The sequence below is a fragment of the Panthera tigris genome, chromosome C1, assembly GCF_018350195.1.
Source record: "Panthera tigris isolate Pti1 chromosome C1, P.tigris_Pti1_mat1.1, whole genome shotgun sequence".
NCBI classification, from domain to species: Eukaryota; Metazoa; Chordata; class Mammalia; order Carnivora; family Felidae; genus Panthera; species Panthera tigris.
Window position 1 is genome coordinate 45847163 of NC_056667.1, and position 15440 is coordinate 45862602.

Sequence of the window (15440 nt, forward strand, 5' to 3'; positions counted from 1 at the left end):
CTTCATAGTGTCCCTTCTCCAAATGTCTGGAAAGGCACTAAGCTGGTGCAGTAAGTAGATTTCTAATTGCGCAGATGAGCGGATGTGACAGGGGCGGAAAGATCACATGCAGCTTGTAATGCTGTTGATGGAGGGGCCCAGAAAGGCTCATGTGGACTTCAACTGTGGGTGTCTTAGGGGATATGTCTGCAAGGCTGGCATCAGCCTCTTGGCTTGGGATTCTCAACAGGCAATTGTGATAATGCCAAGTGGAGTGTTCAAAGGGAGAAAACTGTTTCATTGAAGATTACAGTCCAGCCCTTTTGGGGTTGGGAGCTATTTATTATAATTTATATGTGAATGTAAGCCTGCTTACTTTTTGGAAGTGAGAGGTGGCCTGTGAGCCCCCAGCTGGCATCATTCTGATTATGGGACTAGGGAAGCCAGAGAACTAAGAAATCACATTTTCCCATGGCATGGGGTTCTGGATGGAGCATCAAACATGGAATAGACTGAAGCCCCAAGACACAGTTCAGCTTGTTGGACTGTCTCAAGCTGAGCGGGCTCATAAAGATGAGGGTTTGATACATTGATCTGCAAATGGTGTAAGTCATCTTTGTTTTCTAGAAGAACTTCAATTTTAGGATGATGTTAGCTGTTATACTGACGAATGGCTCTTGTCACCTCTGGTTCATTCATCAAATTTTTCAGAAAGGTTGAGCACGTGAAATAAAACATACACAAGGGGGTAGAAAACCTCTTGGGGAATCTTTCCAAGCCATCCACCCATAATCCTCAGCTCTCCTCTTTCCTGGAACATTGACTTTGCCTTACATTCACCAGCTTCCCAAAGAGCTTTGCAAGGCTGAATTTTTAGACGGGTATTTTGCATGGCATATGTGTTATTATATGCTACTGTACTGGTATAAAATGTAGCAAAATATACAGCATGTTGAGCTCTTTCATCATAAAATCTATTAACAAAATGCACTTCCCAAACACTGTTTTAGCTTTCAATAACTGTCAAAATAACTTACATGCGAACTGAGGATTTTGAGCCTCAGCACCGAGTTATGAATGGTGAAAACTATTTACCATTTTAATGGTGCTGACCACGCTGTTCAGGACTAAGGAAAGGAACTCTGGGTACAGCCTTGCAGTCCTACACATTTGTGGAAAACTAGGCAGGTATCTGAAAATCGAACACATTCGTCAAGGAGCGACCTGAGAAACCACGTCTGGGCAACGAGGTGTACTTCTGTCTCCTGAGAAGGTTTGCTTCGTCAGCTCCTCTTTCTTGGGACCAAATCAGATGTATTGAGATTCAAGTGCCAGAAGCCACTTCTAGTGAATGTAAGGACACTTCTCTCAAAGTAGCTGCTGATGGAATCTGAAGTGGTTCAGCACCAAACCACATGCTGTAGCACAGGTGCAAACAGCAGTGCGTCAAGCAAATGCTACGTGTCTCTGAGCTTCGCATTTTGCCTTTACGTTAGGAAGGGCGAGGGGGTCCCTTGTGGCAACACTAAATGGGCTGCTGTGAGCTTACGTCTATCAGTCTCATTCCAAGGCTTGTTCTTGCTTCTTCGCCTGGCTTCACCGGATGTTTGGTTGGTGACCTCTTTAGGTCTGTGGAGTGAAGGCAGATGCAGGGACACTTTGCTTCAAAGGTTAAAGCATTTGGATCCCACTGCAGTGAGAAATTATCAGGGTGGGCAGGATGCGTCCATCTCAGAATGCTGATGCTTTCAGAAACTGAATCCGTGTTAATATTGACCATGCCTCATTCTATCACCGCCATCCACTCAGAACATATCATTACTAAAAGAATGGGACCGATCCCCACTCCTCACCCTAACCCCTACCTAGCAGTATACGTCAAAGGTCATGCATCCATGAGGAAGAACAAGATGGCAAATAGACACGATGCAGGGAGAAAGGGTGCAAACATCAGGAATACGCTCAGGCAGGGAGAAAGGGTGCAAACATCAGGAATATGCTCAGGCAGGGAGAAAGGGTGCAAACATCAGGGACGTGACTTCAGCAATGGAGAACAAGCAAAACAGAAAGCAGATAGCTTAAGGGTGAAGGAGATAAAAAGAACAGATACCTACCCAGACCTGTGCTATCTAGCTACTGGCCTGTGGACTTATATTATCACCACTGGGCTCCCCACTGGGCTCCCCAAATGGATCACTGTTGGATGAGGCCTGTGATCCATCAGGCTAGAACACAAGAAGATAACACTTTTTTTTTTTCTTTTCAACAACGGAAAGCATTAGACAGCTGGGCACATTTTCATGCACACGTATAATCAGTTATTTTCAAGGAGGCAGCACCTGCGGTTAGTGGGTACCACACCCACAAACTCGAGGGAAGGACTTCATGAAAGGAACATGGCTTTCAGCTGCTCATTTGAACGTGAAAGAAAACCCTTCTCGCACCCCGCCTAGAACATGAGAGTCTATGCAGGGCTCCTCGCCCACTGTCCGTTTCAGATACAGAGGTCTTAATCTTAAGGAACAACAAAACCAGAAAGAACAAGGTGGTCACTTACAGCTTCTTGCTCTTCGCTTTTGCTGGGACTTTCAAAGCCCTCCTCGAAGATGTCGTCTGTGGTAGGATCGCTGGCGTGGGATGCAGATGATTTGGACGGAGAGCTCTGTCTAGGGGCTGGGGTTGGAGCTACACAGAGACCATGCACAGAGAGGGAACATCATTAAGTGTCTGGCTGCAACCATTTACATCCCACAGGGGCCTCAGGGATCGGCTTATATTCCAGTCAAATCCAGCACTCTGCTTCCTATCCTAAGTCAGGTCGGTTGAACAAGCGAACATCTCCTCTGTACGTATTTATCCTGGCCCTCTCACACACCTGATGCTCAGGTAGGAGCAGGTGCATATGGGCGGGTCAGGCAGTGGTTCTCAAGGAATGGTTCCTGGCTCAGCAGCAGGAGCATATCTGGGAACTTGCCAGAAATGCACATTCTTAGGCCCCCACCCCAGACCTACTGGTTCTGAACCTACTGGTTCAGAAACTCTGCATTTCTACACACTCCAGGTGATAAGCACCGACCAGATTTTTCTTTCTTCTCTCTTCCTTACCGTCATGCATTTATTTCAATAATAAATAGACTGGAGGATGGTGATGCCCATGTATCGAGTGCCCTCTATGTGTCAGATGTGGCCAGAAACTTCACAGACAGGATCTCTAACCCTCCCAAAGCCTCTTTGAGGTAGGAGTTATCCTGATTTTACGGATAAGGGAAGTGAGTGTGCTAAATTGCTCAAGGCCACACAGTTGGTGAATGGTAGAACCTCGCACGCGGCAGGTATTTGATAAACACGTGTTGCACGAAGATAGCCTCAGTGAGGTGGGGGGATGGATGGAGCTGCTGGCAGGTTGACAACTAGCACTTTACTTCTCACTGCGTAAGGCTCTGCGCTTTCTGTCCCGGCCTTCCCACGTTTTCCTCATCTCACTTGTTCCAGAGGTTCTAACAAATATGCCAGTTGAAGCCATTCTTCTTTCAGCGATTTCTAATTTCGCCTGGAAAACACCAGTCACTGGCTCAGCCCCAAATGAGGAAGTGGTTATGGCTTGATTTAGTAGCTAAATTCCAAATGACACGGATAAGGCCTCCCTACCATAACTGCCCAGAATTTACTAAATCTGGCTGTTTGTCAGATAGTGAGTGATTCTCAAACTTGGTGAGTGCCTTTTGCCTTGATGGATATGTATTTAGAATAATGATGCTCTTTACTTTGTGCCAGCAAGCTGGGCACCGCATTCACGGCATTCTCTAATGTGAATGCTGCAAAGAGCTGTTTAGCTATTGTTCTTTTCTGATGAAGACACTGAAGCTCAGAGAGGTGAAGTGACTTTCTCAGAGTGAAGAGCGCCACGAAACAGGAGTGCTGGGATTCAACATGGGTCGGTCTCTGCTGTGTGGCCAACTGTGTGCTCCATTTCCCTCTTTTTTTAATGTTTGTTCATTTTTGAGAGAGAGAGAGAGAGAGAGACAGAGCGTGAGTGGGGGGCAGGTCAAAGACAGTGGGACACGCAGAATCTGAAGCAGGTTCCAGGCTCTGAGCTGTCAGCACAGAGCCCGACGCGGGGCTCGAACTCACAAACGGCCAGATTATAACCTGAGCTGAAGTCAGACCGTGCGCTCTATCTCTAGTTGTGGTTTACTTTTGGTCCGACTGATCCTCCACTCAAAACATTCTGAAGGTGATGCTTCTGCATAAGAGGATATAAAGACTGGCTTCACTCTTTTCTTTGAAAGAAAACACTTTTTTTTTTTAATTTAAAAGGAAATCTGTTTTGTTTTGTGAGACGATTATGGAGCAAACTAGTTGTAGTGAGTTTAAGTGAGATGAGCGAGCTGGAAACACCCTGATGTGTGATAGCTGTTTAATACATGTTAGTGTAACTGGATTCTGAATTGTGTTTGGAAGTGGCTCATTGCTGACTAAAGGCTGAGAACCCAGGCTGAGCTGCTGTCTGAGAGGTAGACTGCTCCCACTTACCAGATGAAATTGATTGGAAGCATAATCAGGCATTTATTGACATGTCTCAGGCTGCAGAAGGTTTTCTAGAATACCTCTATAATCTACAAGAGTGGTTCTAAATTTGGGGCAATTTAAATCCTGGGGAATGTCTGGCAATATCTCGGGTCATCTTTGACTGTCATGACTAGGGGCAGAGGATGGGTGCTTCTGGAATCTAATGGGTGGAGGGCAAGGGTGTTGCTAAATGTCCTATGAGCACAGCACAGATCCCACATCAACGGATGATTTGGCCCAAAATACCAACAGAGTCAAGGTTGCAGAACCTTGCTCTAAAACACAACAGTAACTGAGCGGCCTGTTTCCTTCATTTCAATCTCTATGACCTTTCGCAAATGTCTCCCACGGGCGAGATGCTATGCTAGCATTATGAGAAGGGTACAAATGATTAGGACACATTTCCTGTCCTCAAAGAATTGAAACTTTCGTTTTATTTGTGGCTGGCACACAAGCCTGTTGAAAGAGAGCGTTTGTCGTCAAGAGAAGCTTATTTATGCATGACTCTCATTCTTTGACCATTTCATTTTTTATTCATTATTCTTCATTGAAACCCTATGAGTTAGAGTTAATAGTGAGGCCCCTGCTATGTAGATCATATGGCCTGAGTGGAAGCGTGTTGTTTATACACGCCGAAGACATTCCTTTTCAGAACAGCCTTCCAAACCTGGCTGAAATGACACTATCTAATTGTGTTAGCATTAGATTTTTTCGACAATTCACGATATTGGCCAAGCAGTGATCCATATCATCTATGACAGTAATGAAAACGCCAAACTCATTGTTCCATGAGACTTTTCTTTTCCCTTATCAATTGTCAAGGCACAGGCTGAATCGGCAGACACCTTTGCGAACGGTGTCGACCAAGCATATCCATGCTCAAGTGTGTCTGGATTCTGATTGGCTACATGGGTATGATTTTCCGGATGCTTGCAGTAGAAAAGTGAGCTGGGACAGAATCACTGAATGCCTGAACTAGGAGGCACATGGCTCATCCAAGCCAACTCGCATATTTTACCCATGATATAGCTGAGGTGAAGAAGAAGAGTCATACGTTTACCCAAAGACACAGCTTGTGGTAGGAGAGCCAAGGTTTGGAACCCTGGTCAGGATTCTGCAGAAAACCACTCACTATGCAACAATAATGGTGATAAAAAGACTTTAAACTCCGTGAGGTATACAAAGCTTCAGTAACTGTACCACTGAATCCTTTTAATATCCCTTAGCCTAAGAGAGATGAGGCAATTGAGGCTCATGGAAATAAAATCACTCGCCCATAGGCACAAAACTACAAAGTGATCAACCTGGTCCTTGGTTCCCAGTCTAGAGGTTTCTGCAAGGCTACCGATTTTTCTCTTTGCCTACCCAAAGCCTTAAGCCCAAATCTGGCTTCTACTATACTAGTTGGACGAGACTTACAGCTGCTCTTTCTCTCCAAGTTTTCTCTTGATCTTAATTTTCTGTTCTAATTTTTTGTCCTTGTCCCCCAAACATCTGCGGTTCCCATTCACCCTGCATTTCCATTTCAGGAATCTGTGTGTCATAAGCAGGGATCATGAGCGAATGGATGTGAACAAATAAAACTTGAGCAGCAGAGTGACATGGTAGAAAAGCGACAGGTTTGTATTCGATGCTCCCCTTCTGCCTACCCTCCTGTTTTTGAACTTCACTATATTGGCCAAAAAGGTCTAACAAAACCTGTAATAAGCACTGTTATGAGTATAAAAGTAATCAAAGCCATTATACGAAGTAGGTATGTATATTATTGTTGGTACCTCGTACCGGGCAGCTATTATTATTGTTAGTAGTGATGTAAACAAGGAAGCCTGCTGCATGGGAACCGAAAGGAGTTCACTGACTCCAGAAGCAAGGCGTTGCTCTCACTGGATTTATGTTTCCAAAGACAGGCACTCACGTGAGTTGGTTGATGGCGTGGTAGAAGTCACGGGGGTCAAATTCAACTGGGAGATGTCAAAGTCGTCACAGTCATCTGTATCCTGTGCCACCCCGACTTTGTTGAAGTAACTGGAGAAGGCCTCTGAGGTACAGGTGAGGGAGGGTTGGTCGGGTTTGCGGGAGGGCACGGGTGGAGGCTGGGCCATCTGGAAATCCTTAAACATCTCTTTCCCCATTTTCTGCCTGGGCTTCTCGGTCTGTGGACTTGACCTGGTGGAGTCACCCGTGGTTGGGACGGTCGCAAGCGGGGTGAGGGGACCTTGGAACATGGCGGCTGGCAAAGGCATAACAGTTTGTGCGGGCATGAAGGCGGCTGGCGGAAACTGCCCGGCCACAGCTGGCCAGGGCTGCTGAGTGGCAGGGAAGAGACCCGGCTGGCCCCATGCGATGGGCTGAGCCCCCGGCATCACCTGAGCGACTGGTGGCTGAGCACCCATGGCGATCTGCTGTTGGACGAGGGGCTGCTGGCCCCAGAAGGATGGGAGGACAGCGCCCATTGCAACATAACCTGGAAGGGGGTAGAAGAATAGTCAGGTACCCTAGGAAAGAACAATCCACGGATTCAAGGGATAAGCAGAAAGATAACTGAACAACCATTAAGTGTCAGGCTATGTGCAAGGGACTGGAGACACAAAGATGAGTGAGACAGAAGCCTCTACTCTCAGGGAGCGTTCTGTCTAGAGCAATGGTCAGGGGAAACTTCTCCGGGGAGGCGATTCATAAGTGGAAATCAGAATGCAGTGAGGGAGCAAGCCGGGCAGACATCTGGGGGATAATGACAATATTGCTAGAATTGCTAAAGATTTCTGACACCAGAGCCTGGAGAGCCGGTGTGTCCCATGGGAAAAGGCAGACAACTGGACATCAGGCACATGTGGGTTTCAATCTTGCCTCCCCTTCTTCCTAGGCCTGGGACATTCTCAATCGCGCCAGTTCTCTAAGCTAAAAGTCAGGCTCCTTGTTGGAAAGCCAGGTAGGAAGATCTTCCTTCCAGGCATCGAAGCCGTGTGCCAAGGGAAGAACCAGAGTGTCAGTTTGCGAGGCATGGGTTAAAATTCAGACAGCCACTTCTTATCTCTGAAATTTAGGGAGTGCTCACAAGCTCTCTAGGGCTCTGTCTCCTTATCTGAAAAGGGGACGTTAAATACCTTCTGTCACACAGGTCTGGTTTACAGATAAATGGAGATGATGTATGTGAGGTGGAGTCCTACACCAGACACAGAGTGAGCATTTGGTAAATGTTAGCAGTTAGTAGTATTTGAATCAGATAAAGCCTTTGAAGTACTCAATTCCTTGCCTGTATACAGCAGCCATGCAGTAAATGGTAGCTACAGGTATTATTACACACGATTTCTGTGTTATGATGATGATGTCAATTTTAGGTGACTGTCTACTCGGGGGCACCTCATACAGTGGCATATGTTGGGTACTGCGAAACTCCAGGGTGTCCACTCACGTAGGTTGCCATGAGAATTGTTGGCCGTACTAAGTCCTTTCAGGTGAGATATAACCATTTTAAAAGCAGCACAACTGATACGTTCACATGAACAAAAATAACATGAATCATTTCCGCTTAGAAATGACTGTAACATTCTAGGTACAGCATTAGATAGATGCTTTACATCTTCATAAAATCCTCGCAGGGGAGGTGTTCTTATTATCTCTATTTTAGGGATAAGGAAATTGGTGCTCAGAGAGGGAAAGTACTGTGTTTGGGGTCACACAGTCAGTGCCAAGTGGGATCAGGATCTGAACTGAGGTCGTCCATCCCCGAAGCTAATGTTCTTCCCTCTGTACCACAGTGCCCCACGCAGACGGCCAAGACCAATTTCTGATCTTCGCACGGTCAGTACACCTGGTACAGTCACCCAGGGTTTCGGCAAAGTGTGGGCAGGCCCAGAGAAACTCCCACGTGCTTCCGGTGGTCCCTGCCCTTCTCAGGGGGCCCAGGGGTCATATGCATGTGCCGCTGAGCCTTGGAGACAGATTCCCCGGCCAGGCGGAGTAGAGGATGGAGACGCCGACTTGGCCTGACTTCTCAAAACCAGCCTTTTCATGGCTGTCAGAAGGAGTTTGCAGGTGTGCAGCAGTGAGGCCAGGAAAGGAGGAGTGGATGCAGGGTATCCTAGCAACTTCCAAAGGGAAGGCAGGCAGGCGCTGTGGTGCTGGTCGGGTCATGGGTGATGTCAATGACCCTGGGGAGCCCAGAGAAATCGCGTGCAGAGGGCGTCACTCACGGTCCACCCTCAGATCCCTTCAATGATGAATAAGGAATGGGGGCGGCATTGAAAGTCTAGCCATTTCCTTGTAAGGTGACAGGAGGTGCCAGAGAGTCAGAGACAGGACACATGGGCTTCTTGCTGATTAATCCAGCAGTGTGCAATGCACTTATGGAGCATCAAGGAGCAACACAGACAATATCCTTATGAGATCCCCTGAGCCCTAGCGCACTGAACTAAGAGGGGTGAAGACACAATGACGTTGACACTCCAAACCTGACAGTCGCTTACGTTGATTTTCACCTCACCTATCACCTAATAAGGCTGTGACTTAAGCCCACCAACAGACTAAGAATTCTGCAAGTGTGTTTCTTACTTTCTGATTTATTTGGTGGGGCCCAGGGGTTCTCAGTTGGAGGGCTACCATCCCTTAGGAGGTGACCAGGATATCTGGGGCGTGTATTTGGGTGTCAGGGCAATTGGCTAGAGGGAGACACTACCCACATTTAAGAGGCGGCGAGCGTGGATATCCTACAATGTCTGAGACCAACGTGTGCAAGTTATACCACAGTGTATCTTACAACTGAGTATGGACTGGACTTTGAATTACGTGGAAAGGCAAAGTTTCATTGCACAGTTTTCTAGGAAGGTCACAACTGTGTACTCTGAGGGCAGACTGTATTTTGTTTTGTTTGAAACACTGTTAAGAGCTGCTCCCCATTTGGGAAAGCTGTGGTCCCGACAGAAACACTTCTCCTGGTGTTTGAGCCAACACCACGTTCATGCATCTGTCTGCACCTGCAGTGCCTCTCTTTATAGGTATGCACACCAGGCCACTTAGTAGGACATCTAGTGTGCTCGGACCTGGGCGTTCTCCGTATTCAGATACGTACCTTTTTATTATAAGTTAGCTTTTGAAAAGTTCCTCCTTATAATGCAGGCATCATATTGACTTTTTAAAAAGCTGTGTAGGTAAGTTATATTATCGATGAATTTCAAGAATTTGAAGGTGACATTACAAATATTTGTCATAAAAAGGGGGCACTGGGTCTGACATGGGGGAGACATGGATCTTTCAACTACCTCAAACTTGCTGCCCATTTATTTTTAAATGTTTATTTATTTTTGAGAGGGAGAGAGAGAGAGAGAGAGACAGAGAGAGAGAGAGAGAGAAGGTGGACAGAGGATCCCAAGTGGTCTCTGCACCAACAGCAGAGAGCCTAACGCGGGGCTCAAACTAACGAACCATGAGACCATGAGCTGAGCCGAAGTCGGACACTTAACGGACTGAGCCACCAGGGCGCCACTTGATGGCCATTTTGATGAAGGGATGGAAGGTTTCAGCCTCCAGCCAGGCTATTTTTTAGTTTGCTTCCGCTCCGCCCCCCTCGTTGCCCCTGGAGGACTGTTCTAAAATGCAAATACAGTGCTTCATTGTCTTGAGTATAAGGTTCAGATGCCTTAGCTTGGCTCAGGAGCCTTTAGGGGTCAGTCCCCTTTCCCACCTCTCCATCCCATTTTCACGGGTACCTTTCCCCACAGCACCTGCAAACAAAACTCCACCTGCTCTCTCTCATCTCTGCTGGTGCTTCTGCCAGGAAAGCCACCCCCTCCTTCACGTGGCTACTCCTTACATGCTCTCTGAGAACCAGTTCAGCATCACCTGTGCTGGGCACTTTCCCTGCTCTGGGGATTCGGCTGGTTCTCCTCCTCTGGGCTTCCGCAGTCCTCAGTGTTCATCTCCGTTATGGCACTTGTCACACTGTGTTGTTATCGCCCAGTTACTCTGTCCTCCCTCATTAGACAAGAAACCACCTGCTGGCAGGAACCCTTTATTTTCTCTCTCCACCTCCTCTGTGTCTACCACAGTTGTGGGCCACATCGATGGCCCCCTAAATGCTGGAGACTGGAGAAAGTCTCTTTATAAAGGTGAATGAGTTACAGTGGAATAAATGCCTCCACTGCATTTTTCCAAGTGTACAATTAAACTCCAAGATCTGTAAGTACTGTGATCTCTAAAGATTCTACTGTCGGTGGCAGGTTTTTCTTTCACTCTGTCTTTTTTTTCCCCCCCACAAGGAACCAACAGATGGGCTGTGCACACTTTTCTGGAGAGAGCTATTAGCATGTCTCCCTGGCTTCATGCCATCTGCTTCAGACCAAAGTACAATATTCAAAAGAAAAAAAAAAAAAGCAGCACGGGGTAATTGGGTATCATGTTTGGGAACTCGCAGGTCTGACTTGCTTCTCCTGGAGGGGGGTGGTCTCTGCAGCCTGGGCTGTCCCCAAATCTGTGAGCTAAGGCTCTCAGGCCACATGGCATTGTGCATGCCCGACGGCACACCTCGGTAGCAGGACTGTGGTAGCAGTGGACCTGGGGAGCCACTTGGTGTGTGCCACGGCAGCCACTTAACTGCTTAGTAACATTTAGTCATTAATGTTCGACAGTGGAGGGAGGAGGGGCCACGGAGCATCTGTTTATGCCACGGAGTGCAGATCAATCATAAATCTCCTTACTGTGAAGTGAAAGGAAACACCTGCATTACTGCCTTCCAGTTAGATTTTTAAGAAGTGTTGAAAATTGCAATTTACAACCAGATGCTTGCACCTGGGGATACCTCATTATTTGGATTAAAAAAAAAAAACAGACTAAAATATGGGAAAAATACAGGAAACGAAGGTACGCCCTGAACATTTATGCAGAACTTGTATGGTGATGCTTATTTACATCAGCACAATCGTTCGTTCATTCATTCATTCGTTCATTCATTCATTCATTCATTCATTCAAAAGTAGCCCTATTGGATGCTAAGCACTATTTCAGTCTCTGGAGATGCAATGAAGAACAAAACAGTTAAAAAAACATCCTTGCCCTCATGGAGCTTACTGATCCTAGCAACAAGCCTCTGGCATAGCTGTTTTCAGTATCTCTTTACCCCGTACACGAGAAACTGCAGCTTGCTGAGGGGAGGGCTTGTGGCAGCTGTCACAGAGCAGGGGGTGGGGGCCAGGGCCAGGGCTCCTAATGGACAGGCTAGCAAACGTGCTGACTGCTTACTCATGTCAACGCTGCCAGGCACTGTTTTCAACGTTCTAGTACATGTATTAACTTGTGCAATCGACCAGCTCTGTAAGGTGGAATTACCGTCCCCATTTTACAGACAGGTTCCCTGAGGCTCAGAAGACATTTAGCTGAGTATTGCACAGCTGGCTAGTGGCAGGGCCTGTATTCAGACACGGTACATTCTCTGAGCCCCCAGGCCAGCTCTGCCACACACAGGAGGCCAAAGACCTAAACTTTATTGCTGGGATGTTTTTCTAAATGTTCCAAAAAGGTAAATGAAAAAATATAGGTTGGACAAGACATTTTCTTCTGCTTTAGACATGAGTAATAATAATAATAATAATAATAATAATAGCAAAAACAGCTGCATTTCCATGTGAAGCATTAGGATGCTAATAAGTTTCAAGGCGCTTAACTTTATTTTCTCACTTAATTCTCAAGATACTGTTGCAAGGCAAGTGTTATTTTCAATTCAGGTATAAAGATGAAGAAACTCTGGCTCTGACACATTAAGTAATTCGCTCAGGAGTCTAACACATAAATAGACGAGCCAAGATTCAAACGCAGCCCATCTATTGTCCTGCATACCATAGTTCATGTCCCCGGCTCCCTACCACTGGCTGGACAATGAGGGACAGGCAGATGGAGACCCAATGTCTGCAGAGATTTTTTCTTTAGGGCGAGTTAAAGGAGGAAAAGGCTGACAGGTAACCACCAACTGAAGTCTATTTTTGTTCCTCAGCATATCTGAAGCAGAAGCAGGCACTTCAAGAAGCAAAAATGTGCTCACTGAAATTAATTTTGCACTTCCATTCTAAAAATTGAAAATTGGAACATAATCTATTAATTTTATATTATTTTATTTTATTTTGTTTTTATTTTAGCAGCTGTAGAAACTGAATCTGGATGTGATGTGGCTTGTCCATAGTTTGCAACACGGCTGGTCAATTAGCAAGTTGAAAACCCAGGTCTTCAAGGCCCTAATGTGACACAGGCTCAGGAGGAGGCCCAGAGCAGTCCTGTGCAAGACCTGGGCAGGTCCTTAGGTGCTTTTACTGAAGCATTAGGGTCGAAAGACGTGTGATTGCATTTTGTCCCACTCTCACTTACACAGAGGGGAATGGAGACTCCTTGACTAGAATACTCTGCACCCTGACATCTTCTTGGCTTCCTCCCTCACCCCTTCTAGTCTGCTCACATCTCACCTTTGCATGAGCCCCACCTGACCATAACCAACCTCCATTTACACCTGCTCTCCACATGCTCCAAAGCTCCCACACTTCACTCAACATTTTCTTCTGCCTGCACCACTTACCGTTTTTGAACATATTACATAAGTTACTTATTTTTATGTTGTTGCCTGTTTCCCCAGTAGAAAGGAAGCTCTCTGGAGGCAGGACCTGTGTCTGGTGCATTCACTGACATACCCCAGGCACCTAGAACAGGGCCCGGCTCATGTCGGCACTCAGTGAATGTTTGTGGAGTGAACATTTCTGCCAGTTTGTTAGTTTGGGGCCTAAAGTTCCCATCACCTGTTCCAGCACATCTTCACGGATCAAACAATGAGGATGAAGCATGGGGATTCTCGACATAGGAAGGCGATACATTTCTTACAGAAAATTGTTACTCTTATTTAAGATAACATATTCTATTACACTATTCCCAAGGAAATTTTAATATCTATTTGAGGTAAGGAACTAGTCATCACCACAGTCCCATTTTAGAGAGGAGTATAAGAGATTTGATTGGGAAGCTGGTCAATTCAATATGTTTCCGGGTTACTTGCATATTCTACATTTTAAGTTAGTACCAATCTCTGTTGCTTCTGAAAATTTCATACAACGACCTCTGGGCTCATGGGGAATAACTGTAACTATTTCATAAGAGACTGTGAATTTTTACTTCACTTTGAGTAGCAGCAAGGTTCACATTCGGTGGCAAGAATTTGCTTCTAACACTATATAATTAAAATTATTTATAGAAAAAAACGCAAGAAGATTTGTATTTGAAAATATTCAGGCTCTATTTGCCATATCTAAGAATGAACTAGAAAGCTGAAGCCACCCAGATGTCAAATATGTAGCTAAAGAAGGAAAAAAAGTCTTTAAGGCTCTCATGTATGTAAAGAGCAGAATATCATCTCTGGCCACATTCAAGTATACTGCCCTGGCTACGTGGAGTGCCTGTTGCCATGGAAACAAATTAAGGTGTCTGAGATCCCACCAGTTCATACCATACCTACAATACTGTTCCTATATATATATATATCTTACCCTGTTGTAAAAGTAGTATATATATTTTAGAGAATGTTTGGAAAACAGAACAAATACTTTCAAAATCACTAAGAGCTCCATCACCGTCCCAATTCACTGTTGGCAGTTTTCTCTGCCCCTCAGTGTCCTGTATACATGGAGAACCTCCTGGTTCTTGAGTCTCTACCAAATGAGGCAGACACCTATCAATCAGATCTCAAGAGGTCTGTGGAGAGCTAATATCCCTCACCTGCCACTTTCCTCTTTCTGGCTGAGATGGATAGGAGGAAATGAACTTGTACTGATTTGCACGGCTCTGTGTGCAGAGGGCTCCCTAGCGCTACATACGTGAATCACCTAGAAGCTTGACCTTTCCAGGTGAATTCATCTACAGCAGACTACAGATTTGTAAACACTCCCTCAGCCCCCACTGGCAGCCTCTCAATGTCACTTAGAGAGACCGGTGGTTCCACAGGTGTTCTGGCATGATCTGGCAGCTGTTCAAGTCAACCCTTTCTCTTTCTTGATGAGTGGAGGCCAAAGGAAAGGAAGCAGGTGGAAGACAGCTTACCTGAGGGTACAGCAGCAGTGCCGAAAGGTACAGAACTAAACATGTCTGCACTCGCCGGGAGTGTCTGAGATGAAGACGGGATAAAGGCATCACCTGGAGTTGCAGGAGTCTGTCAGACAGAGAGAGGCAGAAGGTGCATGAGGCTCCCAGGAACCCTGGTGCAGCGGCCATCAAGGATGGGGAGCAGCAGGTGCAGGAAATAAGGGGCAGGGGATGCTGCAGAAGCAAGCCACGGTCCAAGCCACGTATATGGTATGCAGACCACGAGGTGGTTGTACGTAGCAACCACAGAACAGGAAAAATGATACCTACCTATAGAGCAACTGTGATAATTAAGTGGGACCATGCATTTAAGTCAATGAATGCTGAAGCAATAGCAGGTGATCAGCAAAGAGTGGTCAGTACCATGACCCTTTAGTGTGAGACCCTGCCCCCTGCGGGTATTTTCAGGCCATCACATTACTCCATAGTATCTGGCTTTCATCCTTTAGGGGTGGTCAATTTAAATTGACACGCGTCCACTCAGGACCTACTATGCGTCTCGTTCGGGGCTTGTCACTTAATACACGATAAATAAACAACTTGTCTAAATGAACAATCAAGCTTAGCGACTAGAGCAGAGATCCTTGTGTGCTGGTGCCTTTTCAGAATTCTGCCTGAATCTCCACGTGTAAAGAGAAGTAAACATTTTCAAGAAGATGATAAAAAAAAAAAGAAACAAAAACAAAAGCAAAAAAACAACAAAAAAACCACCACAACAACAATGCCTAAGGAGGTGCAAATGCTCAAGTGCCCAGCCTATGCTGGCATCCGAGAGAGGTCTGGCGCAT

The 15440-nt window shown here is 46.0% G+C and overlaps 1 protein-coding gene across 8 annotated transcripts in view; it reads right to left on the reverse strand.

Moving 5' to 3' along the window:
• DAB1 (DAB adaptor protein 1) overlaps nt 1-15440 on the reverse strand; it is a 406170-nt gene that overhangs the window by 9889 nt on the left and 380841 nt on the right. For 7 of the 8 annotated variants that reach the window (XM_042997380.1, XM_042997379.1, XM_042997376.1 and 4 more), the window contains 4 exons: nt 14611-14719; nt 6464-7012; nt 2537-2664; nt 2094-2204 (listed from right to left, as the gene is read on the reverse strand). In XM_042997380.1, coding sequence (XP_042853314.1) covers nt 2109-2204; nt 2537-2664; nt 6464-7012; nt 14611-14719 — 882 coding nt within the window. In that variant the 3' untranslated portion in view covers nt 2094-2108. The remainder of the gene's footprint in view (nt 1-2093; nt 2205-2536; nt 2665-6463; nt 7013-14610; nt 14720-15440) is intronic. The other variant, XM_042997377.1, reaches the window with a different exon arrangement.